This window comes from Danio rerio, chromosome 8, assembly GCF_052040795.2.
Source record: "Danio rerio strain M-AB ecotype USA chromosome 8, GRCz13ab, whole genome shotgun sequence".
Lineage (NCBI taxonomy): Eukaryota > Metazoa > Chordata > Actinopteri > Cypriniformes > Danionidae > Danio > Danio rerio.
This window is the reverse complement of record NC_141028.1, coordinates 47,759,566-47,772,791: the sequence shown is the minus strand read 5'-3', so window position 1 is coordinate 47,772,791 and position 13,226 is coordinate 47,759,566. Positions and strand designations below refer to the sequence as shown.

At 35.3% G+C, this 13,226-nt stretch overlaps 1 protein-coding gene across 1 annotated transcript in view; it reads left to right on the top strand.

The window, feature by feature from the left end:
* gfra2a (GDNF family receptor alpha 2a) overlaps positions 1-6,985 on the top strand; it is a 198,718-nt gene extending 191,733 nt beyond the window's left edge. Inside the window, 2 exon segments of the mRNA NM_001017996.1 lie at positions 4,920-4,985; positions 6,869-6,985. Coding sequence (NP_001017996.1) covers positions 4,920-4,985; positions 6,869-6,985 — 183 coding nt within the window.
* Positions 6,986-13,226: the final 6,241 nt, after the last annotated feature.

Sequence of the window (13,226 nt, the reverse complement as noted above, 5' to 3'; positions counted from 1 at the left end):
AGGAAGCAATGGAACATGAGATTGACAGGTGAATTTGTGCACCGATATACCAGTCTGTTGTGGTAAAGAAGGAGCTGAGATGAAAGGCAAAGCTTTCAAATTACCGGTCAATCTATGTTCCAACTCTCACCTATGATCAAGATTTGGGTCATAACCGTAAGGACAAGATCTGGGATACATGCAGCCGAAATGAGTTTCCTTTGAAGGGTGGCACCCTTATAGATAGGGTGAGGAGCTCTGAGTAGAGCCGCTGCTCCTCTAGATCGAGAAAGTCAGCTGAGGTGGTTCGGTCATCTGTTTTGGATGCGCCTGGATAGGAAGTGTCTGGAGTTCTCCCCTAAGACTGCTGCCCCGTAACCCAGCCCCGGAGAAGCAGATAAAAATGATGAGATAAGATAAATTGCTTTACATAATTTGCTGCGCAATGTGGCTCTATAGCTTCTAATAAACATTTACATTTGCAAGAGGTTATCTTTCTATACAACATGCTCCTCACAAAAGGTCAGTTTAGGCAGATCTTTGATTTATTTATTTTCTGCTAATGAAGGTAAAGTCACTGCAGGTTTTCAGTCCAAAACCTCTTAGTTGACACTGTTTGGATATAGATCCTTTGTTAATTTCTGTCATTTGAGCCTGTTGAGCTATCACCCATCCCTGGACTACATTTTAACTAATCTAAATGCTTGTTTAGTCTGTTTTGGATCCACAATTGCAATTTAAAGATGGTGAAAACAGTTATCGAAGCTAGCACATAGTCTAAAAGGGCTGTCCTTATTGCTAGTTGCGGATGTGTTTTGGGCATAACATGCAGGAGTCTCATCTCTTATTCACTTTAAGTTGTGATTGCACCATGCCACATTCACTATTTACATGGTAGACTTTATAAGCAGAAAAACTGAATGCTTCACTAGAAAGGAAACAGAACTGCTTGTGTGCAAGGTAGTGTTGTCACGATTCTTAATTTTGGTACCTATCAGTACTGAAGTTTTAAAAATCCATTTCCTGCTAGCATTTAAGGGCTGTTGAGCGCATTTCTTAACGCCACTCATTTGCTCAACAGAAATTAATGTGATTGGCTGTAAAGGTCATCAGTTCTCCACTCTTCACAACTGTTTACTGAGTGCAAGCACAGATTCAGACACTGCAGCTGTATAAAGCCACAAAGATCATCTGGGTTTGTTTATGAGCTGACATACGAGCGATCCGCTGCTGAATTGACAGATATTTGCGCCTTTAAACATCTCCAAAGACTCTCCAAACATGCTCCAAAGTCCCTGTCTCTGCTTTACAGTGGTGAACTGATGAGTTTCATGGCCACAGTAATTTCTGTTAAGCATGCGAATACAATGGCAAATCAGCACTGTTTAAGTACACGCTCAACAACACTTAAATCACTCTTTCATTTTCAATTCGACTTAGTCAATGCCAACTTATCCAGTAATGTTTTAAACAGTGGATGCCCTTTTAGCTGCAACCCCAATATGAAAATGGGAACAATGATTTAATGTTAGCAAGAAATGGACGTTTTAAATTTCAGTACTGATTCGTACTGAAAGCAAGCAGACCCTCTATAAAAAACATATAAAAATAAATAAATAAAAAAATAAAAACAAGATGGATCCTATCTAAGCCCTCGTGTGGTGAAGCAGGCATGGTAGGAGGTAGTGGTTCTTATGTTAATGTACACAATATTACTTTTAATTTTATATAAATGTTAATGTGCTTCAGTGCATCCCTGTGTGTGTAATAAGCCAGGTGTACATGCATTTGGACCCACCAATCACTAAAGTGCTCTTTAAATAATACAAATAATTAAAAATCTTACTTTAAACCAGCTTTTAGTTGGTCAATGGCATGATATATATCAGTGGCCTCAAAATAGAAATGTTTAGCAACTTTTAACAAAAAAGTGATAAGATGTGCCATAACACACCTCCTTTTCAGACCAGCATGGTCATGGCTGCACAAATAGTAGCAAATGTATTAGATATTTAAACAACTTGGTGGAGGATTTGAAAGTTATACCTGTGCTGGGCTGAACATAGCCTGGTGCAGCATTGTGCCAGGTGTATGATAGGGCTCTATATACTTGACCAACTTTGTTTTTTACTTTTGTTATCTTATCTACTAAGAAGTTAGTATAGTACAACGCAAATACTCTTTAAGTTATCACTAGAGTTATTTAGTTGTACAATATTAAATTGTTATAGAGTCCCAAAACTCTAAACTCAGTTTTGTGAGATGCTTGCATCCTCAAAAGTCACTAGCTGATCATGTCAACAAGTCAAGTGGCATAAGGTGTCCCCATATGGACTATGACCATGGCAATCAAAATAAATCACACATCCTTTAACACTTAACTGGTTTGCAGGTTGTTCACTAATAAGCCACAGGGGTTTGTGGTGAAATCCCACACATGCTTTAACAGCTCATATAATGCACTTACTTTCAGCATCTCAGAATCACTCATTCTTTCTAATAGTCCTTCATGCTCTACCTTTTAATCAGAGTAGGAGAGATTAAGATCGATTGAGTCTCGGGTAAACAGCCCAGTGTGAAGAGAAGGCTGACTAAAGGAGCACAAATTGAAGCACTAAATCCCAACGGGATACAGTCTCTGCCTCCTGGCTATTGTATGTTCCATGTGGCCTTTCGGATTTCTGGACTGCAGCACCTGATTAAACCGACCTCTTTGAAAGAGGCAAACAGATGCAGGATGTTGCCGCAAGAATGCCATTTTAATTACAAAACGCTGAGAGGTGTTCTTATTATCTTTCGAAACAATTCAAAAACAGGACCAGGCATCGGCATTGTTCATGTGATATTCTAGCATCGTATCTTGAAGGTGTTGGGAGATGATTACATCTCTTCTAAGCCTCAGTAGTCTTATTGCAAATGCCAAGCTGGCAGCGCGGATGTACTCCAGACCCGGCTGAAAGGTCTCTGTCTTTATTCTAACATAATTGAAAACAGATTTATTGGATTACGGTGAGTCTGCAGTAGTTCAATCCCACCCTTCTTTGTCATAAACAATACCGCGTTGACGTCTTGACAAACAAGCGTTGATGACCTTGTTTGGGGGAATGGAGTTTTACGGCGCGGGATGCAAGAATAAATGTATGGTTGTTGGAGTGAATAGGAAGGCTGTGATTCGCACATCCTTGTAAAGACCTTCAGAGGAACGAGGCCTTATGAGAATTCAGCCAATTAAAAGGAGATGGCCAAAAGCGGTGGCTTAAAATAAAAGCAAGTTGTGGAGAATCATGGAGCCGTTCAGAATGTACGGTTTTCTGGTTTGCATTACAATGTAAGGGGTAACAAAAATGTAAGGAAAATTGTAGGATATGAAGAAATAATGTATAGGTCGAAATAATGAAGGTCGCGAGTAGGCCTGTAATCTGCTCGCAGTTCACTTCTCCTTGTGCGTAAACATCAGCTGCGATCGATTAATTTTGCCATTGATTTGCCGCCATAATGAAGTAAAAAGTTGTAAAATGTAGCAGTTTCAATCTCTCCACTGCAACACAGGCTAGCACAGCGGCACCCATCATCCATCATAGATCATGTAATATGATTTTCATTAAGCTGTTTAAATAGAAAACACATGTTCTAACCAGCCTGATCTCACGAGGAAAGTATTTTACGTTTTGTCAGTTTAGTGGCTAATTTGTACGCATTCATACGAGTTCAGTCGTATGAAAATGTACAATTTTAAAAAGGAGGCGTGGCACCAAACCCCACCCCTAACCCCAACTGTCATTGGGTAATGAGCAAATCGTACTAAATTGTACGAATTAGATCGTACGAATTCATACAAATTAGCCACTAAATTAAAAAGCTACGAAGTGCCGTGAAATTGCATTGGTTCTAACACATATTTGGTTCTAACACATATATGAGTCCTCTGCCTTCAGAACGGGCCACTAATGAGAATGAAGCACGGCTGCCCCCTACTGGTAATGTATTTCCTGAGTCAGAGAATTTCTCTGACTGCTGCGGCTACCTGTGGTTAGTCAAGGCATACTAGTCACTGAGACGCGCATTTCTAAAGGCCATATCTGTATGCTAAAAGAGCTGTGGTTTAATGTGATAAACTTGATGTTTCACCATGTATACTTTAAAGCCACACCTTTTAAATAATCGGCATACTATAATACTCATACAGGGGGGTCAGCTCAAACTCATGTGTGAGCCAGCTAGTCACAACAATATTCTTTCTGTTTTTATTTTTGCAATGCGCAAAATTACTCTCTTGGAGCATAAGTTTCAAATCTGAGTGGCATAATGGCATATGTTGATTGATATCACTGTAGTTTAGATAAATCATGCAAATCATGCTGCAAAAGCCTCATCAGCCCCTTCATTACCCTTTACACATATGAGGAAGAACTTGAACCAACACACGCATACACCAGCGCACACACTTAGCTGATTACAGTGTTTATATGCATATTTTGAGAGTCTAAAACACATTTTTGGAATAAGTTTTGGGGAATTTGTTGTCTGTGACAATCTACTTCTGCAGATCACAAAGGAAACATTTTAGACAGTTATTATTTTTGAATTTGTTTTTACTATACTACTCTGTAGATGTCAGTGGCTAAAGAGATGTAACAACTTTAGGATAAGTAAATTTGAATGTCTATGTTTTGCATGAACTGTGCCTTTAAAACCTTTCCTGGCTATCTAGAAACACTAGGAAATCGTGTCTTATTCGAGTGAATCATTATATCCCGAGGTTTGACCCTCCCAAAATCCATAAAAGAGTGAGATATCAGTGAGCTTGATAACGCTTCACATAAGACTGATTGTCAGATGATAGATAAGATAGATATGCATTACAGACAGATACAGTAGATCTCTGTGCCACTATATTACATTTAATCCCATTTCTGAAGGATAACCTTATTTCCCTGCAGGAACTTGATTGCTATCCGTCAAAAGACTACAACTGCGAAAGTGCGGAGATGAAACTTTCCAAGCCAGTGAGTTCAAGCATTATATATTATGATTTTTTGATGCAAGAAAGAAATGCGTGTCCAGAGACTGAGCACCTAAGCATCATCACATGACTTTATTGTACATGTTGTAATTATACATATTTTATTACTTATATACAATCAGTAAATAGAGAGGTTTTAATCAATCAATCAATCAATCAATTAATCAATCAATCAATCAAACAATAGGCCTTTGTATAGCAAACAAGGGAACAAGTAATACAATTTAAATGTGCTTTTATTTGTTTGTTTGTTTGTTTTAGTTTGTTTAAAAAGGAATATTTGTCAACACTATATCAAGTATCGTAAAAGGTCAAATACCAATTTATTCATCAAATCAATCAATCAATAAAAATAAAACTGCTTGACATTATTTGTTTATGCAACTGTTTTTTTCAGTGTATCACTGACTACATGTTCAACTTATTTGTCTTAATCTGAATAAGACAATAATATGATTAAGGTGTTTACGAGTTGCTTTTTGATTGTTCCTTTCATGGTATCCCGTATGTCATTCCACATAATTTGATCAACGTCATTGTTTCACCACGCGATCCACAATTTCTTCAGAGATTCATGTAAATTTGGGTGTTTTTTATTTTTAACTTGTCGACTTTAACTGCAGTTTTACACTTTCACTTTCATTCAGGAACATTTCATGCATGCCGTCCGTGACAAACGAGATAAAAATGAACAAATCTTTTTGAGTCATTTCATTCAATTTGCAAAAATGAAATTAAAATGTTACAAGATACACATCTACACATAACCCAAACACTGATTACAATACAAACAAGTCATAACTAGAATGCTACTAAACTAAGAACGAGAAAATAATCCTTCATTGTTTACCTTGTGTCTATGATTCACTCTATTCACTTCTTCTGGCATGTCTTCGTTCACCTGACACTGACAGATCCATATAACCTTAACCATTGCGTACAATCTGAGCCAGAAACAACCATTATTAGTTCACTTTTTGAGTCTTTTGGTTTTTAAATTGTTCGTTCAGCACATGACAGAATGTAAAGAAAGATTACTCAAACCTAAGGACTCGGGTGGATCAAATCCTTTTCAAGCTCTGAATGCATATGATTGGCTTTTGTCTTTCACATGATGAACGAACAACTCAAACTGAGGACTTGAGAGATGAATGAATCCAATATTTTTACGTGATAAACAAACGACTCAAAGATTTAAGTAATTAACGAATCAAGTATTTTTTCTGGCTCTAAATATGCAGTCGAAGTCAGAATTATTAGCCCCCCTGAATTATTAGCCACCCCCTTTATTTTTCTACAACTTCTGTTTAACGGAGGGAACACATTTTAACACATTTTTAATAATAATAGTTTTAATAACTCATCCCTAATAACTGATTAATTTTATCTTTGCCATGATGACAGTAAATAATTTTCGACTAGATATTTTTCAAGACACTTCTATACAGCTTAAAGTGACATTTAAAGGCTTAACTAGACTAATTAGGTTAATTAGACTGGTTAGGGTAATGAGGCAAGTTATTGTATAGCAATGGTTTGACCTTAATCGGATTAGTCAAAAATTGCTGTTTACATGACTCTTAATCAGAGTATTGGCTTAATCGTTTAACATTGGATTATTGATGTTCATTTAAACATACTCACTGATACACTTTTTATTGATTGGCTGATTAAATTACTAAATGATTGATTGATTGATTGACTGATTGACTGATTGACTGATTGATTGATTGATTGATTGATTGATTGAGAGGCTTTGTTAAAATGCGACATACATTTGTTTTTGTTTTTTATGAGATTCACTAGTTGTTCACCATCTGCAGTTTCATAAAATGATTGTGTCAATGTTTGTTTGTTTATTGACAGGAGTCCCCACTGAACACAAGAGTAGAGGACCCCAGAAATACAAGCCCAGGTGTAAAAGCCCTAACCGAAGCAATGATGCAAAGCCTGCTGTTTGCTCTCGTAACCCTCGTTATGTAGAACTCACTTGAGCTTCGTAAGCCAGGACAGTGAGGACAAAACCCCCTCATGATCATCTTCAGACCAAACTTACGCCTCTCTCCTCTACTGCAGCTTTCCTTCTTTCTAACAAACACCAAACAGAAAGACACATATCGAAAAACAAAACTGCTGCATCTGAACAAAAAGTTGCACACAGAATGAGCGAAACGGCAAAGAAACATACTTGTGTACTTAGCCGCTGGATTCCGAAGTCGACTGGGTCTGATTGGTGGACCTGCAACTAAAGAGGTGCATACAGAGCCACTTCCTGCCACCCACACCGCCCATAAAAGGGCATCTCGCAGCACCCATCAGGCCTGAATTACCCATTGTCTGACACTGGATTACACCATCTCTGAGAAGCTTTCTCCATCCAATCCGGCCCACTGCCCATTTATTGGATTTGCCGCACTCTTCTTTGACAGCTGCTTTGCCTTTCTCATTGTGATTATTCCTTTTTGGTTTCCATCTCTTTTTTTTTTCTTCCTTCTTTTGTCCACCAGTCGAAAAAGGAGTAATTACTTTCCTGTGGTTCTTTTAAACGTGAAGTGTTTGAAGCTTAAATCTGTACCCTGTTGGCACGGCGCGAGGTGGACGTGATGGGTGACAGCTCTCTTAGTCACATTCTGTACTTAATTTGACAGATTTGAACATGAAAAGAGCAATGGGAGGATGTTGAAGTGGATCAACAGAAGAACTCGATCTTTTGGGTGGGATCACCCTGTCTATGAGCTGACCACTTGTGTATAATTTTGTCTGTGAATATGATTTATTATTTTTTTTTTCCAGAAGTACAGCTGTTAATTATTATGTGTTGTCTGTAAGTGAATAATGACAGGTGAGACTCCATAGGAAAGTGTAAATGAGCAGTGGAAGTGACAAGAACTGCATGACTGAGGAAGACCTGGAGGTTGCTCATTCCACTAACTAGGAAGAGTTCATTCAAATATGAGAAAAATTGCATAATTTAGTCCAACTTAAGACATCCTAGGTGTATTTCTTTTTTCAGATGAACAATTGGAATTATATTAAATTTTGTCCTGACTATTCCAAGCATTGCAATTTAATTGAATGGGACTTATTTTTTTTAAGGATCCAAAAAAGAACATTCATCCATAATTAAAAAGTCATCCATACATGGCCAGCAGTTTATAGTTCATGAGCAATCAAAATTTACACTCTTTATTATGCTAGTGCACATTGTTATTCTTTAGGTCAGTGTATCCCGACCCAGTTCCTGGAGCCAGGGGCAAATTTAGTGATCTGGGGGCCCTAAGTAATACAAGGTATGGGGCCCTAACTATGTTTTATATATTTTAATATTTAAAGGAAAATCTATCTCCCTAATTTATTTAAAGCAATAAATTCACAAATAAAAGTTCACAAACAGGGATATCCAAACACCTGCAGATTTTAGCTCCAACTTTTTTCAACACATGTGTGCAAATGTTTCTAGAATGCCTAGTAAGAGCTAGATTAGCTAGTCCAGGTGTGTCTGATTGAGGTTGGAACTAAACTTTGGGCACACTGATGTAAAGTTAATTAGCTATTTTTGTGATTAGATTTTAACAGTAATAATAATAATAATAATAATAATAATAATAATAGTAATAACATTTAATCAAATTTAATTCACAATCCATCAAACAATTTTTTTCACCATTTTTATATGAATTGAGTAATTGCGGTTAGTAAATCCTGGCCGTTTCACTGGGAAATGTTATTTGAACAGGCCCTTGATCTCTTAACCTCCTCACAGCGCTCATCATCTGACAGCTGTTTCAGCCAAACAGCAGAATCGCGAAGGAAGCTGCGTTTCATTGTTTGACTTATTTCTACTTTTTTCCAAAAAGTTCCCAAAATTCTCACTCCTTCCTGCACACTTTACCTACTCTGATCGCTGGCAGACTGGCGTCAATAAAATCCCTGTGATTGTGAACAACAGCAAGATAATAATAAACGATCCATTAAAATAATTACATTTAAAACAGAGGAGAAGCTGATGTGTTTGATTGTACCAGGGAAATACCTCACGCTCGTGGCACTAAAACATTTGCCGTCGGTATGCAGAGGAATGATCTACTCTCAATGCTGCAGGTGTGAGAGACGGCTGTGTGGAGTAACGTTAGGAACGGTAACACCAGTAAAACATTTGCTAGTACCTTTTTTGAAAATATGGCGCTAGGGCTGGGTCTTAAAAAAGTCGCTAAGTTGGCAAACATTGGCTGGCAGTGCATTGACTGAAGTGCTCACACCTCGCACATGTGCAGTTTGGAAGGAACAGTCTATTATTCATGGGGGCCCCCAGTTTTGAAAATAAGCAATAGCGTACAATCTTAATAGTTATAGACAGATTTTACAACATATGATAGAAAATGTATAAAAGAGCTACATGATTAATATAGGCTTCTTGACAATGGCTGAGGGCCCCTAATTTTCGAGGGCCCTAAGCTGCTGATTACCTCGCTTGCCCTGCCTGGAGCCACACCAACAGTACATAATTTGTATTCATAATTCTCCCCTATCTGGCCCATTAACGTCATGTTTTGGAGTCTCTTCTTATGTTCTGATGAGTTGTGTTTGATTATGAAGATTTTGAATATGTGTACTGTTGGTGTGTCTTCAGGAACAGGGTTGGGAAACACTGGTTTTCACAGGGAAAAAAAACTAGTTTTGGCAATCTCCAATGAAAGTCTAACTATTTGGAGTGGTGATTCTCTGTTTTTGTCAGTTTGACAGCTACAGCCTCAATATTCTTAATCACACCCATCTTACCATTAGTTTGCTACAAGGAAATGATGTACAAAAAGTAAACCCCGCCCTCTACTTAATATTCAGTGTCAGCGTGAAGTACATGAATATACTGAAAAGTCTCAGAATTCTATAACTAATAAAATCGCCATAGCCGTTCGTCACCTTGGAACTGTAAGGTTCTTTCTGCATTCGGGTTGATTTTGAGAAATTGAGCTTCAAAATATGTGTGTTGCATTTGTTTTTTAAATAAAAGTCGTAAAATGTACACAACTTATAAAAAACATCACAATGTAAATAAGTTGTCAATTAATAAGAATGTCAATAACTCAACAGAAATGTAAGATTGAACCTTATAATTCTAAGTTGATGCATTGTTAGTGCTATCTCACATCACATTTGTATTTAAAGCATATATTAAGATTTGCTATAAATTAAGAATTATGGTTTGAATAAATAAGGTTAGGATATAAACGAATGTAACTCTGACTGGTCATCTGAAAGACATTCCATGTCCAGCATGGCTTGAGGGAGAGTAAATTATGATATAAATAAAACAAATTGGGGTGAACTATTCCTTTAATACTCATAACACAATACATCTAGAGTTTAAATCCCAATAAAGATTGCACGCATTTTGGGACATTCATCTTCATGTGAACCATTGTGTGCAATTTATGATGTGGCCTTACTCTTTGTTTTTTCTCTCCTCATTATTTTCTAGTTGCTGTGTGTGGAGAAGGTCGATGCTGAGTTTTGATGTTGAAATGTTTGAAAAAAAATAAATAAATAAATAAAAATCACTCACCCACAAATCACAGGTTCAGTAAATGCACTAGATACGTATTAACAACATTCCAGACACCGTTACCAACAAACAGACATCAACATATATGTAAAAACTAAACAGATTTATATATTGTGTCCTAGGCTTGTTATACATGTACCATTTCAAAGCAAATGATATATATGAACATTATTTGTGTAAATATGACACTAATAAGAAATGGAAATGCATTAAAGGCATAGTTCACCACCCAAAAATTTAAAGTTTGTTTTTAATGAACTCACTCTCAGACCATCTGATGTCTATTTGACTTCTTTTCTTTATTAGAACATGTCAAACAATGGTTATATGTGATTCATACAGTGCAAGCCAATGGTAATAACACTATCACAGTCAAGAAAAGCAGATTGAGGGATGTGAAATTTATATTTATGGTCACTGACGATACTTTTAATTCACAGCATCTGCAAACAGTTTGGAGTAATGTTAAGTTCCAAAGCAATTTTATTTTATGTTTTTACTTTTTTTTTTTTTTTTTTTGTATGGAACTCAATTATAATTCACGTTCAGTTATGCACAAAAGCCACTCCAAAATGGCTTATAGTGTATTTGATCCATTGACGCCATGTTTTTGTTTTCACGCATTCATTTGAAGAAACAGTTCTGAAGTTTATATGGTGTTTTAATGGTTTATGTAAAACAAAACAAAAAATGAAGCTTAAGAAGTTTATTAATTTCTTCTTTTTTAATGTTTTAGACTTGTAAAACATTCATCATTAAGTACTTTAATAATATAAATGCATATACATCACACAATGCCATTATGTGATTAATCTAAGCAGAGAAATAGAGGTCAAGTGTATCAGTTTGCACATAAATAAATATATATAAAGTAAGTATTAAGTAAGTAAGTATTAAGTAGTGTTACATTACTTTTGAGTTACTTTTACTGGCTTGATCTCCTTTAGAACTTGCATTGAAGAGCTTTCCCATTAACAACACCACACTGTATAACCTTGATTTACCTTGAAAAAAATATATATAATAATAATAATATAGGAAAATGTTATCTTCTGAAAACTTCATGACCCCAGAGCTTTGCATGCCATATATATATATATATATATATATATATATATATATATATATATATATATATATATATATATATATATATATATATATATATATATATATATATATAATTAAAAGTAAAATCACTGTCCATTCAGATAATATTCCTCATTTCCTTTTCGTCAATATGCTCAAAATAATGAGACTATTTCCATAGCAGAAATGTCTTCATTTCTGTCTGTTCCTGCATTCTTTCATTGTGTGCAGGATTTAATGTGACTACATTTATTCAGCTATTTTTTTAAAGCGAATTAAATAAACAAAAAAAAAAAAAAACTTGCATTACATTTTTTAAAAAGTTAACAACTCAAATATTATGACTTAATTTTAAAAGTAATGCAATACTTTACTCGTTACTTAGAACAGTAATATTATTAAGTAACTCACATTATTTGTAAATAGATTACAAGTAACAAATTACATTAACTTACATTACAAGTAGTACTTACATTACAAATAATTACAATTACATGTAACTTACATTACAAGTAACAAGAGTTATGTAATAATGGGGAATGAATTTCCTATTTATCCGGCATATGTTTTTCGCAGCGGATGCCCTTCCAGATGCAACCCATCACTGGGAAAGCTATGTACTGATATTACTAGTTATTAGGCCTGGGCAAGTGGAGCTATTATAAGTGCATCATGTTAACACATCGTGACCTTAGAATTATAAAGTTCTATCTGACATTTTTTGACATACATTTTGACTTATTAAAGGACTACTTATTTATATTATGGGATTTTTTTTTTTTATAAGTTGTTTATATTTTAAGAGTGTTTATTAAAAAAAAAAAAAGAAAAAACAAATGTTACATTCATACTCATACTCATACTGTTTGCTATAGAATGCAAAAAACTTTAAAGCTCAATATCTCAAAATCAATCAGAACGCAAAAAGAAACTTATAATTCCAAGGTGATGCAATTTTTTTTGTATGCAAATTCTATTTTAGTTATTTGAATCACAGGTGACCATTGTATCTGGTAACAGTGTTCTTATGTGTTTTACTAAAGAAAAAGAACACGTACACCTAGGTTGGTCTGAGAATAAATAAATTAAAGCAATTTTTTTTTTTTTTATAAGTTTATACTGAATTAGTGGGGATCCATCTGTGAAAACCGATTAAAACATCAACATGTTTTTGTTTGTTTTTCATTTATATTATATTCAATATGTTAAAGCTTTTATGAGTACTCTGAGATTATGTTGACTATAAATGAACAAAGTGATGTAAAAATCTGCTCTATTTTAACGGATGCTCAAAAAAAAGAGAAGAAAAAAACTAAAAAAGAAAAAAAAAATCTCATTCAGTGTGAATGTTCCTATAATTGTACTTTTGTTGAAACATCTGGAATATATAAACATATAAACAGTATATTTTTGAAGTATGCTGCCTTTTAGAGAGGAAAAAAAACTGCTATATTTTAAAAAGAGCTATTGAGTCAGACGACAGGTTTGTCATTGCTGAGTGAAAACGAGAACAAATTCATATGGTAAGAAAAATGATTCTGTCGCCAGAAACTGACACTGCGATCCTCGCTT